General features: G+C 46.0%; 1 protein-coding gene across 2 annotated transcripts in view; it reads left to right on the forward strand.

Annotated features, from left to right (window-relative positions):
* Nucleotides 1-16785, forward strand: part of TOX2 (TOX high mobility group box family member 2) — a 150467-nt gene that overhangs the window by 49114 nt on the left and 84568 nt on the right. For both annotated transcript variants that reach the window (XM_061127317.1, XM_061127319.1), the window contains exon 2: nt 10107-10172. In XM_061127317.1, coding sequence (XP_060983300.1) covers nt 10107-10172 — 66 coding nt within the window. The remainder of the gene's footprint in view (nt 1-10106; nt 10173-16785) is intronic.

Consider the following 16785-nt stretch of genomic DNA (forward strand, 5'->3'; position numbering starts at 1 on the left):
CCCAGCAGCCTCAGATAATCATGTTCCCTGCTCTTTGCCTGGCCAACTCCTATGTGTTCTCCATCATGGGGCTTCCAGGTTACCCTTTTCAGGAGACTTCTTTTGAAAGACCCTTCTCTCTTCTTCCGTTCTTCTGTGATAACTGTATCCCACCATGGTCACATTTGTCAAAGATGAGGCTGCCATTCAATATCAGAAACAAGATGCTAAATTCATTGCTGTACTTTGCAAAGTTAGTCTGTCCAAATCAAGCAAGAGCTGAGTTTTGTAGGGTTTGAGGAAGCATGGAGTCCTGGGATAGGGGACTTTCAGAAGCAGGAGGTTCTTGAGACAGGCTGACCCCCACCTGTGGACGTGTAGCTATGGTAGTGAGGCTGTTAATTGATCTCTTGACTTTCAGAGGCTGGCTGGGTGCAAAACTGTCACTGACCAATTAGGACAAGCTTCAGACAAGGTTTTTATTTGCTCCTGTCGTGAGACAGTGGCCAAAGAATGGCCTGTGTTCACTTCTCAGGTTTGGAGAATAGGAACATGTTATTCGCCCAAGTTCCCCCAAAGGACTGGGGACTCCTTAGGGGCTGTCATTACCATTACAGTATGCCTGGTGTCTGTACAATGTCAGGCACATGATAGACAATCACTAGATACTAGTCAATGAACAATGTTACCCCTTCTGTGACCTCAGAAGCCCTTTGCTGTTATCTCTTTTCAGGGCCCTGTGACCAACTTTGTTTATCATAAACCCTCGATGTTGGGAGACATGTTACTCAGCACATTGTAGGTGCTTGGCACCTGATATAAGGGCCTTGACTGATTTCATTTTGCCTCAGCACATTTAAATTAGGTCTTAGACCTAAGACCACAAGTGGGAGTGAATGAGAGGAAGACACGAGGGGGATGAGGTCAAAGTGAAGGGGCTCACCTTCAACAGAAGGGAGACACTTCACCTATTTAGACTAAAGGAAAGGATGTCAGGAGGGATGTGATGTTAATAAAGTAGGGGAGGGGAGAGAGTTGAGGGGATATCTGATGGCCTCTATGACACAGGAGACATGGTTCTTTGCAAGACTGAGGGCTACTGGGGCTGATGAGGGGATAATAATCTAGCATATAATAATAAACGATAACATTTATTAAACACTTGTCAAAAGTTATCTCCATTATGAAGTATTATGTTATAGAGTATTAGCTCATATCTAATATCTGGTAACAGATATAAAAAAACTTTATAAGGCAGTAATAATTAACTGCCATCATTACCATCTTACAGGTGACGAAACTGAGGCAAGGAGAAGTTAAATTCAAGGCTACACACAGCTAGAAAGTGTTGGAACCAATACTTCTATTCAAGAATCAATGCTGTTGACCGGGATATCACACCATACAGGGAAGATGAATTAATTCCAAAGCTATTTTGAGATGGGGACTTTAAGATTGGGCCCAAGAATATGGGTTTATAGAAGCAAGCTGCACTGGTTGAGGTTGGAGTGTGTAGCCAGGAAAAAAAAGACCTAGGAAGAGTTGGATTTCAGTGGGTAGAGAAAGGGAGGAGGAGGGTGCTCCAGGCTGACGATGGGGAAACATGTGCAAGCTTCAAGGTTCTGGAGGTTTCTGCAGCCTTGATGGGAGCTGAGGCTCAGGGCTGGTTGTCATGGAGGGTCCCAGATGCCAGAGCTAGTGATGTGGAGTCACTGCAGGGTTTTGATCTGAGCAGTGAAATGACTACCAAAAGACTGCTAGTGATAGCCAGGGTGGAAGGAAGATGGATTGGGTGGGAGGAAGCTGAGCAGAAGACTTCTGCTGGTAATTGGATCAGGAGGATGTAGGATGGAAGGGGTCCAGAGTCACCCCAGGGGAACTCTGTAAAAGGTGACATCTCTCATGATGGCCAACTGCCAGAGAAAGAGCAGGCTCATCCATGTGTCATGAGTTTGGTGTTGGGTGTGTTGAATTTGAGGTGCGCATGAACCGAATGGGGAAATGTTCAGGGGTAAACTGTGCATTGGAATCTGGAGGTAGCTTGCTGAAGATGAGTGTTTCAGAGTCGGTGACACGTGGCAACTCTAAGAAGCCACCAGCTCAGTTCAATTCAGTCGCTCATTCGGGTCTGAGTCTTTGCGACCCCATGGACTGCAGCATGTCAGGCTTCCCTGTCCATCACCTACCCCTGGAGCTTGCTCACGCTCATTGTCCAAAGCAAGTGTGAATAGAGGAAATACCAGACTTATCTATCCCACCCACCTGTTCAACCCATTCCATCAACCCAGGCATCTCACTCAGCCATGCCAATCATCTACTTGTTTATCTCACGCACCATCCCAAGCATTTCCCCTTTACCTGTCTCTTCATCACTCAGCCATCCCAGCTCATTCATCCATCTCTCATCCCTCTCATCTCAGCCACTCATCTGCCCATCCATCCATTCATCCCACCTTCTGATTCCATCTACCTGACCATTGAGTCATCTCTTTGTTCACCTACTGGCCCATCTGTCCCATTCATTCCCTAAACCACTCATCTCCCCTGCCATCCATCCATCCATTCATCTCACCCATATACCTCCCCACCATCCATCCACTCATCTTACCCATTCCAGCTATTTACATCTCTATTTACCACCAGCCACTGGTGACTTTTGAGCACTCAGAATGTGGCTAAGTCTAAACTGAGCCATAGTGGAAGGTAAAATACACACCAGATTTCAAAGACAGTACCAAAAAAAAGACTGTAAACCATCTCATTTATGATTTTTTTGTATTGATCATGCATTGAGATCATAATGTGAATATATTGGGTTAAATAAAATGTCTTTAAAATTAATTTTACCTGTTTATACTTGCTTTTTAGACTGTGGCTACTAGAAAATTTTATATTACACTGTGGCTTGCTTTACATTGCTGTGGAACTGTACTGACTTGTACCATCCATCATCCACTTATCCATCCATTTATCCATCCATCCTTCCCATCCTTCAGTCCCTCCCTTCCTTCCATCCATCCCATCTATGCAGTTATCACCTTTGTCTGTTCCACAGATATTTAATTCACATCTATTATGAATCAGTGGCTCTGTGGGTCTTAAGAATAAGGAAACTGAGGATTCAAGCAGTTAACAGAGCTTGCGCGAGGTTTCACAGATGGAGCTGGCATCATCTGACTTGCAAAAATCAGGGTGTCTTGCCTTTCACCTTGCCTGCCTATTTGCTAAGCTTGCTTAAAGATAGAAAAGGGATGTATCCTTTTCTTGGGGTATGTGGGGGATGGCTGTTGGACTAGAGGACTGGGTACCCCTCTCACCAAAGGGACTACACGTTTTGAGGAGAGACAGACCCTTCAGAAGCCTCTCCTTGGTGGCCGTCATGAAAGGGTTATCCTGACACATTCGCTGTTTGCAAAAATGTGGATTCTTTCAGATTCCCAAACTCATTTCCATGACAAAACTCTTGGGAAGAGAAGATGAAGGGCTGGCTTTTGCAGAACAATCTTCCAGCTGTAATGACGACTGAAGATGGCGATGGGAAAAGGAATTATAATTAGAATATGAAATGGGGAAAATTAATCTATTCCAGTCAGTGGTGAGAGATGTTCTCCTGGCGTTTCATGGAAATACTTAGGCCCTTGTCCCCCACCTTCCCACACACACACATTTTTTTCTTCATGTTTTAAAGTGTACAGAAGGTTGTGTGATATGAAAAAAGATTTTTGACTGAGGGATTGAGAAGCTGAACTATGCACAGAATTTAAGTTCTTGGGTGTCTGTGTGTGTGTGCACACGCTCCTGTCATCTGTGTGCACGTTTCCGTGAGTTACACGCGTGTTCAGTCGCAGATGGATGGTATATTTATGCACGTCTGGGCATCCCCTCCCTTCCCTGTGTGCAGACTCTGGGTGCTGTGTACCAGCCACGTCAAGGGTCTGTGCTGTGTGCACTCACGCTTGTGCCCCGCCACCTCTGTCTGTGATGGTTGGTGTCACCCATGCTTGTGGTGTGTGTGTGTAACTGAGTGCTGTCTTGAACACTCAGTTCGTGTTGCATATGTTGCCACTGTGCCAGGCACACTGTGTGCATCACGTCCCTGTGTGTTCATGAACTCATGCAGCGTCGCCACTGTACGCCGGGTGTCCACGCGGGCGCTTCGGAGCTTTTCTGTGCACGTGGGGGAGGAGGTGGCTCTGCTGTGTCCAGGCTCTGTGACTTCTCCCCTTCGCCCTGGGGGCCATGCCAGGGGAGCCCGGGAGGCTTCAGGGTCCCCTCCCCTCCTTCCTTTCCCCTGTGAGGGCTCAGAGGTGGTGGAACACTGGACAGAGGCGGGCAGAGAGCAGAGCCCCCAAACCACCAACTCGGGGCCCTCTCTTCATGGCTCAGCAGCCGGTGCTGAATCCTGTGCTCCAGAGCACCATGCAAAGCTCCCAGAGGGGAACCCAGCGGAGGCTGACCCAGCCCTGCCTTGGAGCTTCTGCCAAATTCTCAGATTTTCCTTGAAGCAGGAAGCAAGCTTTACTCTGCCACATGGCTGCTCTTTCTTGTGTGAATAAAGGGCAAGTGAATAAGCCCACTTGAAGGGGCTCTGATAACCTCATGGGAATCCCCTGCCCAACCCCGGGCACATACACATTAAACCCCTGATTGGTTATGTTTGGGGAGGAGGGCTGCAGCCAGGCCATGATTGCTGCTGCCAAGGAGCTTACACGCTCGTGGGAGAGACCAAGCTCAAGAAGCAAAGAGACCACTGCTGTGCAGCGTCCCCCTAATTGTGTGATCCTGGACAACTGTTCATCTTCTCAGCCTATTTCCTTGGTTTGAAACATTGGTTGCTGTTGTTGTTTTGGTCGTTCAGTCGTGTCCAATTCTTTGCAACCCCGTGGACTGTAGCCTACCAGGCTCCTCTGTCCATGGGATTGTCCAGGCACGAATGCTGGAGTGAGTTGCCATTTCCTCTCCAGGGGATCTTCCCGACCCAGGGATCAAACCCCAGTCTCTTGCACTGGCAGGCGGATTCTTTACCATCTGAACCACCAGGGAAGCCCGAAATGTTGGTTGTTGCGAAGATTAGATGAGTTCTTTTATGGAAAGCATTTTGCTCGGTGCCAAGTATATTCATTCATTCACCAAATGAACAGATACTTACCAGATATTTGTTCATCTCCTGCTGTGCATGGGGGTGGGGGTGGGGGGAGAGAGCAGACCAGGGTGGCTCCATTCTAGCCAGCAGTTAATAAATGGGATATTACACAGAGTTTGGGGCATATCTTTTAACCTATATTAAAAGATGCCCTGAATTTTTAACATACACCATACAGTTTGATGACTATTGCCTTAAAGAATGTTTCAAATACCTTGTTAAATTTAGTCCCCTCAGACTTCCCTAGTACACCTGCCAATACGGGGAACACAGGTTTAGTCCCTGGTCCGGGAAGATTCCATGGGCCGCGGGGTGACTAAGCCCGTGTACTGCAACTATTGAGCCTGCATTCTGGGCCTACGTGCCACAACTGCTGAAGCCCGCCTGCCCGGAGCCCATGCTCAGCGACAAGAGAAACCACTGCAGTGAGAAGCCCGTGCACTGCAGCTAGAGAAAGCCCAGCAACAAAGACCCAGCCTAACCAGAAACATCCCAAAGAAAGGCAATGCCAAAGAATGCTCAAACTACCACACAATTGCACTCATCTTGCACGCTAGCAAAGTAATGCTCAAAATTCTCCAAGCCAGGCTTCAACAATACCTGAACCATGAACTTCCAGATGTTCAAGCTGGTTTTAGAAAAGGCAGAGGAACCAGAAATCAAATTGCCAACATCCGCTGGGTCATCGAAAAAGCAAGAGAGTTCCAGAAAAACATCTATTTCTGCTTTATTGACTATGCTAAAGCCTTTGACTGTGTGGACCACCACAAACTGTGGAAAATTCTGAAAGAGATGGGAATACCAGACCACCTAACCTGCCTCCTAAGAAATCTGTATGCAGGTCAAGATGCAACAGTTAGAACTGGACATGGAACAACAGACTGGTTCCAAATAGGAAAAGGAGTACGTCAAGGCTGTATATTGTCACCTTGCTTATTTAACTTCTATGTGGAGTACATCATGAGAAACATTGGGCTGGATGAAGCACAAGCTGGAATCAGTATTGCTGGAAGAAATACCAATAACTTCAGATATGCAGATGTCACCACCCGTATGACAGAAAGCAAAGAAGAACTAAAGAGCCTCTTGATGAAAGTGAAAGAGGAGAGTGAAAAAGCTGGCTTAAAGTTCAACATTCAGAAAACTAAGATCATGGCGTCCAGTCCCATCACTTTATGGCAAATAGAGGGGGAAACAATGGAAACAGTGACAGACTTTATTTTTTGGGGCTCCAAAATCACTGCAAATGATGACTGCAGCCATGAAATTAAAAGACACCTACTCCTTGGAAGAAAAGTTATGACCAACCTAGATAGCATATTAAAAAGCAGAGACATTACTTTGCCAACAAAGGTCTGTCTAGTCAAGGCTATGGTTTTTCCAGTGGTCATATATGGATGTGAGAGTTGGACTATAAAGAAAGCTAAGCACCAAAGAATTGATGCTTTTGAACTGTGGTGTTGGAGAAGACTCTTGAGAGTCTCTTGGACTGCAAAGAGATCCAACCAGTCCATCCTAAAGGAAATCAGTCCTGAATATTCATTGGAAGGACTGATGCTGAAGCTGAAACTCCAATACTTCGGCCACCTGATGCGAAGAACTGACTCATTGGAAAAGACCCTGATGCTGGGAAAGATTGAAGGCAGGAGGAGAAGGGGATGACAGAGGATGAAGTGGTTGGATGGCATCACCGACTCAATGGACAGGAGTTTGCATAAACTCCTGGAGTTGGTGATGGACAGGGAGGCCTGGCATGCTGCAGTCCATGGGGTCTCAAAGAGTCAGACACAACTGAGTGACTGAACTGAAATGAACCAAGAATAAATAAATTTTTAAAAAGATATTTCATTATTATTTAATTGTTTAAAAAATTTAGTCCCCCTCCACTTCCCCGATCCCATGGACTATACTAAGTCCATGGAATTCTCTAGGCCAGAATACTGGAGTGGTAGCCTTTCTCTTCTCCAGGGGATCATCCCAACCCAGGGATCGAATCCAGGTCTTCCACATTGCAAGCGGATTCTTTACCAGCTGAGCCACAAAGGAAGCCCTCTTTCTTTTAGAACATACGTATCAATTATGTGCGATTTTTAGAAAGGTCTAATTTTTATCAAAGAGTAAATATAGGGCCACAGTGACCTATCAGATAGAACCTAGGAGCTTTTGTTGAGAACTCTCTTTGCTGCCCAAGTCATAGTCCTATCCTTGATACCAGTCTTGCCGGGTGTTGGGGGCTTGGGAAACCATCAGGACACAGTTCCAGCCTTCACGCTGCTCCACGCTGGGCAGAGGATAGATGTAGAGACAATCTAGGTTGTTAGAGGGACAGCTGAAGGAAGTGAAAGCAATGATGTCCGGAGGAGGTGGTTTCTAAGCAGAGACTTGAAGCCGGAACTCCATGTTGTGGATGAAGCCCTGCATTTGGGGTCATGCCCAGACTCTAGGCATGGCATAGCCTTTTCTTTTGTGAATCCAGCAGTCACTGAAGGACTGTCCATCCCTGTGTTGGGAAGGCACTTGGGAATAAATCCTAATGCCACTGCACTGATGAAAAGATTGGTCTGGTAAAAGACAACGCAAGTGATGTAGTGGTTGCTTCATTCATTCATTCAACAAGCATTTATTGAGTACCTATTCTGTGTTAGGTGCTAGTCTAGATATTTGGGAGGCATCATCAGTGTACAGAAAGACTAAGACCCCTTGGCCTCAAAAGCCCTTCATTTTCATAGGGGAAATCCAACTGTGAGTAATGAATGTGGTAAATAAGTAAATTACATAGAAAGCTAGAAGGTGAAGGGGTGACAGAACGATGAGCAAGGGTGAGCAGGGCAAGGGGAGTCGGGTGTGCTGGGCTTCGGGGCCCACCGAGGTCGGAGGCTGGTGTCTGAGCCAGTTTGTTATGAAAACCTCTCTGAGCAAAGAGGGTCTGGATGAACTGATGATTGCGGGAATGTGAGCTTTTCCAACCTCCATACGGACCGCTTGGTGATGTCCATCCAAATTACAGATGCACCCACTGTTGGATGCAGTGATTTTTCGGACTAATCCTACAGATAGACTCATACCCATGCAAAATGACGGATGTACAAAAATATTCGCCAGAGCAATGTGAGAACAGCACAAACCTGGAAACAAATCAATGGCCCATGTGCTCAAGTAGTTCAATATATATGTTACAGCCGTGCTAGGGCACACCAGAAGACAAAATTATGATCTGATATAAAACACTTTCCAGGATGTGTTGCTAGGAGAAATATAAGGTGCGAAATGGTGTGTATAGAGCATTGTCATTTATAGAAAAGAAGTGACTCTAATGTGTATGCAGGGACTCTCTCTGAAAGGATGTATGGAAAGCTGGTAGATGCAGTGATTGTCTCTGGAGAGGGGCAGTGGATGCCTGGGAGGTGGGGGCGGGCGACTTTTCCTTCTGTTGCTCTTTGTGTATTTTGGGAATTTTAAATTTTAAATCATGTGAATATAACCTAATAAAAAATTCTTTTCAATTACAATAAAATGGACAGCTGGTGTTGATACCCCACCCAGATCCCTTTATTGTCCAGCACAGCTGGACAATATTGTCTCCCATCTGCTGGGAAAGTATTAGTTGCTCAGTTGTGTCCGACTCTTTGTGACCCCATGGACTGTAGCCCACCAGGCTCCTCTGTCCGTGGAATTCTCCAGACAAGAATACTGGAGGGGGTTGCCTTTCCCCTTCTCCAAGGGATCTTCCTGACCCAGGGTTTGAACCCCGGGTCTCCTGCATTGCAGACAGATTCTTTCCCGTCTGAACCACCAAGAATAGCACAGGCCGAAAATGGCTCACCGCTGGCTCAGTTCTCTGCAGAAATGTCCTGGGCCGAACGGGGGCCACCCTTCTCAGGTCATGGCTCCCTTTGTCCCTTAAGCCACGGCCAATGAACTGACGTGCATGGGCTACAGAAGCCCCGCCCTTGGCTTCATGCAGAGACAGCTCTGAGGTACCATCCCTGCCCCCCGAGCAAGCTTGTGGTGGGGTAAGGCTACAGCAAGCCTCCCGCTGGGGCCCCCTCCTTGGTTCACTTCTTCCCCTACCCTATTCTGATCCCTCCCCCCCTTACAGGTTATTCCAAAAGCACACTTCTCAAAGATCACATGCCTTTGATTCCTCATCTCAGGCTCTGCTTCTAGAGAACCCGATCGCTTGTCTCAAGTGAAGGGAACTGGAATGGAGCCAACAGCTTTGCGCTTTCTGGTGCAGCATCCCCTGGAGGGAGGTTTACCGTTGTCTCCCCTTTTGACAGGCACCTCCAGAGTTTAGTCTCCAGCTCAAGATCACGCATCTTGAGAAAGGGGAGCCAGAGGCTCCAGAGTCCCCGCTTCTCCAGCTACGCCTGCTCCCTCTTGCAGACAGATTTTCCCAAACCCAGCCCTGGCAGCTTCTCAAAACACAGGGTTGTAGTTCCTGTAGCTGGTTTCTACCATATCCTCAATGCCTGTGGTGAGGGACGGCCTGAAGAGCAAGGGTAAGGGGACAGAGTCCCTTGGGATGGTAATACCTGGAGGATGGGTCGGGGCAGGCTGTCCTGATCCCAGGGCTCTGAAGATCTTGGCCTCCCTCCAGCATGTGGAATTCCAGCTCTAGCTGAATGCCTGATGTCATTTTGAACAGGAGAAATATTTGCATACTTTCAGAGATGGGGAGCTCAGTATCTGACAAAGCAGTCTGTCACATCTATGGACAAGGTGTAAAGGGCAGAAAGGTATTCCTCTCTGTATCCTGAGTGTGATGAACCCAAGCCATGAAGGTCATGGAATAAGGACACTTCCTTCTACCCTAGAGAGAGCTCTGCTGAAATGGAGACTAGGCATCTTGGGTTCAGTCTTTGCTCCTCCAGCTTCCAGTCTTTTCCCCTCAGTACTATAGTCCCCTGACCTCCTTGGGCTTCTCCTGGGCCCTTCCGGAGAACATTTTCATCAGAGCTACCTCTCTGTTTCTCTGTTCCAGTTTGATGGTGAGAGTGCCTACGTGGGGATGAGTGACGGAAACCCAGAGCTCCTATCAACCAGCCAGGTGGGTGCCCAGCCTCCCTTGGGCTGCTGGAGCTGAGCTGCTCTCAGGGTGGGGTGGCAGGGGTGCAGAGCTGGAGGCATAGCCCCCTACTGTCCTCTCAGAATGATCAAGGATATAAATTGGTTGTAACATCTAATTGTTATGGCCTTTGCTGGTGGTCCAGTGGTTAAGACTCTGCACTTCCGATGCAGGGTGCATGGGTTCAGTCCCTGGTTGGGGAGCTAAGATCCCAGGTGCCTTGCGTGCAGCAAAAAATTTTAAAAAATTAAAAAAACAAAAAAAATCTAATTGTTAAGAAGCTTGTCTAAATCATAAATGTCATCATTCTTCTACTGGTAACTTTCCAAATTAGACTATAATTGTTTAACAGGAAAAAAAAACCCTTTATAAGCTTTTTTGAACCAAGTCTATAAACTTCTGATTTTTTTTTAGAAAGCAATGTCGATTGAGTTTTTCCTTCAAATGGACAAACTGGGACTGTAGTGTTTCCTGTAAATCAACTACCTGGCTACTCTTGGCATCATTGAAAACTTGATAAAACTCGAAATGTGTTGTCTGCGCTCTCCACGCACAGAGGGGAGATTTTCAGCAGCACCAAATATACATGTCACATGGCCCTGGTGGCCCTGCCTCTTACCACAACACAGCACCCATGGGGACAGGCGCTGGTGTTTAGGCGCTCACACCCATACATCAGCATTCAGGGTTATCCTGCCCTCCTGGAGTTGTCTCATGCTCTGGGGAGGGTTGTGGACGTGGAGGAAAGGGAGGAGAGTGGAGGCTTCCTGTGCAGTTTTTCTTGGTGGGGACGGGAGCTGAGTCATCCCAGGGAAGACCAGCCCTGGTCCCAGTCCAGCCCCCTGTGAGTCCCAGACACCAGTTGGACAGATTTTCCACTTCTAGCCTGGTCTCTGAAAATTAAGGTCTTTCTCAGCCAAGAGCATCCTCACTCTAGACTCAGATGCCACAGAGGGTCCTCACTGAAGTCTGGGACCCCAAGGAGGGTCCTGCAAAGATCCTGGAAGATGCTCCCCAGTGGTGCCTCCTGGGTGGCAGCAGCTCGGGGTGCTGGATAGAGGGCGAAGGGGTTTCATAGCCATTGACAGACTTGATGGATCTGGGAGACAAGCCTGTCCCTGGAGCTGCTGTGGCCTCTCTGGCTGTGTAATCGTGGCAGTCATGGCAGTTTGGTGGCTGGGATCACATTTTCCAGTTGGAGAAACAGAAGCCTATTAATTCACAAATATTTATGTGCCCTGCTACGTGAGAGGTCCTATTGGGGACACAGATGAGAAAGACATGGGCTTGTGGCACACTACTGACAAGAAAAGAGACTATGTCTCAGCGTGGCATGGAAACTCTGTTACAGGGCACTGGAGCCCACACCCACCCCGACCCCCACCCCACCCCCTGGCAACTGCAGCAAGGTGCCTGTGGGCCCACATGCCATCCCCTTCTCTGGTCTGTGACCATGTGAGCACCTGAGGGGCTGCTGAAAAGCTGCCTTTATATTGCACTGACAAGCTGCAAGAACTGCTGGGTACCTCCAGTTCTGGAAATGCCTATTTTGGAAGAAATCACAGAAGTCATTTAATTGTCCATAAGCCACTAGGAAATGTGGTTGGTTCAAAAACCAGAGCTTACTCCTGAACCTCTTATCTGAGTCCTTTCACAGTGTTTCGATTTGTTGTTGCTCAGTCGTGTCTGACTGTTTGCGACCCCATGGACTGCAGCACGCCAGGCCTCCCTGTCCTTCACCATTTCCTGGAGCTTACTCAAACTCCTGTCCATTGAGTCGGTGATGCCATCCAACCATCTCGTCCTTTGTCGTCCCCTTCTCCTCCTGCCTTCAGTCCTTCCCAGCATCAGCATCTTTTCTAATGAGTCCGCTCTTCACATCAGGTGGCCAAAACTTTGGATTGCCAACATCCTGACTCAGAACTGTGTTACACAGGAGTCTGCTCTGGCTCGGTCCCTAGTGGAGAGGGTTGGTACTGCACTTCCGCCGGGAAGGGCAAGTGAACCTCAGGAGTTCTATGTCAGCTCTAGGCTTGGGCAGAGGGGCACCGCCCCTCGAGGGGGAGCTGCAGGACAAATAAATGTGGTTATTTCAACTGGGCTTTCACGACAGCTTTGAGAAGTGTCATGAAAAAATAAGATGTTATCATTAACCACATTTCATAGAACAGGCGACTGAGGCTCTAGGATGTTGACTGACTCTGCCAGGGAGCGGTAGAGACGGAATGTGAATCTGCACGGCTGGGACTCAGAGCTTCGTGTTACCTTATTGTGTTTGTGGAGAGCTCCGTTCCCACCTCAAGGCTATTGTTAACTTGCTTCGGCCTAAGTGTCACTTCCTTAGAGCACTCTATGTGAGCCCCGAATCCAAGTAGGTCCCTTCTCCATAATTGCCTCTCGTGGTACCACGTCCTTTTAGTTCACAGCGTTTGTAACTGTGGTTTTTGCTTATTTGTGTAATAACTTGTTTAGCATCTGATTTCCACCCTAGACTGTGACCTCCCTGAGAGAAGGATCTGGTCTCCCTTATTGTTGGTTGTGCCTTCCTGATGGGCCATACTGGCTGGCACAAAGGAGGCACTCAGGAAATATTTATGTGATGAATGCATTCCTTAACAGTGGAACAATGTGGTTGGACCCTCTAAGGGTCCTTCCTGGTCTCACGCACTGTCGCTCAGAGAGTCTCCCTAACTTAGAACTTTATAAAGGAGACATCAGGATTCCCAGAGTCCATATGGTGGCGTGAGCTAACCTTGGCCTGAGCAGACTTAGCAATTACAGTCTAGACTTCTTAAAGTGTATCAGTTAGCTTTTGCTACATAACTTGCACACCCCACCCCCCAAATTTAGTGGCTTAAAACACAAATATTCATCTAATTCATGATTCTATGGCTTGGAAGTTTGGTTGAGTTCAGCTGGGTGACTCTTCTGGTCATGGCTAGGATCATTTAAGTGCAACCGTCAGCAGCCAGGTAGGCTGTTGGCTAATTGTTATGGGGGACTCCCTTCTACTTCAGATGGTCTCTCCTGCTCCAGCAGGCTAGACCAAATTTGTTTACCTGGTGGGAGAAGGGTTCCCAGAGCAGCAAGAGCCAAAGCTGCAAGACCTCTTGAAGTCTGGCATATGACTACTTCTAGCACATACTGTTGATCAAAGCAAGTCACAGGGTCAGTCTAGTGTCAAGGAATGAGAAAATAGACTCTGTTGATATGGGAAGCACTGCAAAGTAATATGGTCTTTTGACAAACTGTCACATATGGGAGTCATGTGGGATGTAGTACATGCTAATTTTACTTAAAAATAAAAATAAGACCTGCAGCTCCAGTGGTTTGGTAGGGTTCCACTGACCTCTAGTTCTTTTTGTTTATTGAAGTGTAGTTTATTTATGTTGTTGTGTTAGTTTCAGGTGTATAGAAAAGTGATTTGGTTATTTTATACATACATACACACATAGATATGTATATATATTCTTTTTCAGATTCTTTTCCATGATAATTTATTACTAGCTATTGAATATAGTTCCCTATATTATACAGTAGGTCCTTGTTGTTTATCTATTTTATATATAGTAGTGTGTGTCTGCTAACCCCAAACTCCTAATTTATCCCTCATTCCCTTTTCCCCTTTGGTAACCTTAAATGTGTTTTCTATGTCTGTGAGTCTATTTCTGTTTTATAAATAAGTTCATTTGTGTCATTTTTTTTATATTCCACATATAAGTAATATCATATGGTATTGTCTTTGTCTGGCTTACTTCATTATAGAGTGATATTCTCTAGGTCCATCCATGACAATGCAAGTGGCAATATTTCATTCTTTTTTATCACTGCATAGTATTCATTATATATATATATGCATATATATATAGATACATATATACACACCACATCTTCTTTATCTATTCATCTATTGAATAGATGAAGGACATCTATTGAATAGGACAAGGCCTCTAATTCTTAATGGCAAAAGTTCTGTGTCTTTCCTTCCAGTCTTTTCCCTGGAATGCTTGCTTGAAACCACACGTGCACATTTGTACATGAGAACCAGCCATGGTGTGTGGTCTTATCAACCGTAGGAATTGTATCGTCCCGGTTATCAAGGGATGGACATAAACATGTGGGCAAGCAGAGGCCTCATAGCTAATAGAGGATTCAGAGGATAAACACTTGAAATGGCATGAAATGCATTTTATAAATATGTTATAATAATTGTATTTATATGTGTAAAATAAATTGTTTTTACATTGTATTATTATAAATACAACTGTATTTTATAAATACAGTTAAATACACGCAACATCTATTTACCAAATGTTTATTGGGCACTTACTATGTGCAAAAGCTCTACGTGTAAGACGTTTCCTTCCAGAAAGTCCAATTTCATCATGTTAAAAACCTTGCTCTTTAAGGTAACCTTCTCCTGAAACATGGTATTCCTTATCTCTGTAGCTGAGAAAGAGGTTCCTAGAGGATGTATGTTAGCCAACTGTGTCCCCTCGTAAAACCTTTCAAACTGGTTCTCATAGCTTGACGTTTCTTTTGTAAATGCATGCTTCATTGTTTGCTTTTTTGCAAGTCTACAAAATTCCTGCATAGCAGCCTTAGTTTCCATATATTATCCCTTTTCTTCCCTTCCTTGAGGACCTTGAGTTTCTTTGCTACCAGACTTTACTGGGTGGTCTGAGCCTGAGATGCAGTAGTCAGACATAATTTCTGGCCCATCAGTAGCTTCTAGGGGTGGCAGGCCTGGTAGAGATCAGCTCTTCCCCATCCTGAGAGGATACCCCATTGAAGAGTTACAGGGATTGATCGTTCCTGGTCAAGTGACCCAGAAAGAGTTGCCCCCTTCCTGCCTGGGATGAGAGTGAGGAGGAAAAGAACTGGGCTTAGGAGGTCTTAGCAGACCTGAATTCAGATTTCCATATACCAGATTTCCAGATTACCAAAAATTCCAGATTTCCCATATACCAGCCAAATGCCCTTATTAATTTATGTCAGCTTTCTGTCCAGTGGGAGAAATAATGCCTGCCTCCTAAGGCAGCAGTTCCCGTCGGTTTGGGCACAGTTTCCTGAAGGACAGTTTTTTCACAGATAGGGTGGTGGTGGTAGGTGCAGTAGGGTTTGAGATGATTCAAGAACATTACATTTATTGTGCACTTTATTCTTATTATGATTACATCAACTCCACCTCAGATCATCAGGTTGGGGAACTCTGTCCTAAGATGTTTTGAGAACTAAATGAGGTGTGTGATGTGGATTGTACTGGTACCTCCCCCACGGATTCCCTTCACCTGCCCAAGACATCCACTGCCCAGGTGTTGTGAGTTGGCTTTTACCTGTCCACAGCTGCCCCTTCCCTAGAGAATTCTCTGCCAAACAGGGACCATGAATCAGGAAGGGGAATGGGAGATGGTCTAGAAGGCCATGCCCCTTGTCCCTAGAGGGACCAACTGGGCCACTCCCCATGGAGTTCTAGGCAACTCCAGCTGAGACGGCATCCTACCTCAGTTCCATCCTCTCTGCCCTGTCCTGCTTCCCTCCCTCCCCTTCGCTAGAGTCACTTCTCAGTAAGTCGCTCTCATGGGAATCCCCATCTCAGTGCCACTTCAAGAGAACCTAACCTAAGAGAGGATGTAAAGTACCAGTGTTCAAAAAAAAAACTAGCTGTGTCTTCTTCTTATTGTTTTTATTACTGTAAATAATGCTTCGGTCACAGGAGGTGAGCCTCTGGTCACTTCTTGTGCTCATTTACGGCTCTGTGCCTCTGTGTGCAGGGTTTCCTCTGATGGGAATCCCCTGGCCACTCTCACCCAGCAAATACCTGTTTGTTCTTTCAGGGCCATTGGAAGTGTCACCTCCTCATTACAGCCTCCCTGGCTGTGGGTAGAGTTTTCCAGTCTTGTGCCTGTAAATACCACTTTTTAACTGAAGTATAGTTGATTTATAATGTGTTACTTTTCATTGTGCAGCAAAGTGGTTCGGCTATATATGTACATATATGTTTTTTCATATTCTTTTCCATTGTGGTTTATTACTGCCTATTGAATATAGTTCCCTGTGCTGTCCAGTATGTCCTTGTTGTTTATTTTATATATAGTAGCTTGTATCTGCTAGTCCCAGACTCCTAATTTATCCCTCCCTCACCCCAGTTCCACTTCGGTAACCATGTCTGTGAGTCTGTTTCTGCTTTGTAAGTAAGTTCATTTGTATCATATTTTAGATTGCACATATGACTGATAGCATACGGTATTTGTCTTTCTCTTTCTGACTTAGTATGATCATCTCTGGGTCCATCCATGTTAGTGCAAACGGCATTATTTCATTCTTTTTTTATGGCTGAGTACATACATGCCACATCTTCTTTATCCATTCATCTGTCGATGGACGTATCGGTTGCTTCTTGGCTATTGTGAACAGTGCTGCTGTGAACATTGGGGTGCATGTATCTTTTCAAATTAGAGTTTCCTCCAAATATATACCCAGGAGTGGGATTGCTGGATCATATGGCAATTCTACTTTAGTTTTTTTAAGGAACCTCCATACTGTTTTCTGTAGCAGCTGTGCCAATTTACATTCCTACCAACAGTATAAGAGC

This window comes from Dama dama, chromosome 23 (genome assembly GCF_033118175.1).
Source record: "Dama dama isolate Ldn47 chromosome 23, ASM3311817v1, whole genome shotgun sequence".
Classification (NCBI taxonomy): domain Eukaryota; kingdom Metazoa; phylum Chordata; class Mammalia; order Artiodactyla; family Cervidae; genus Dama; species Dama dama.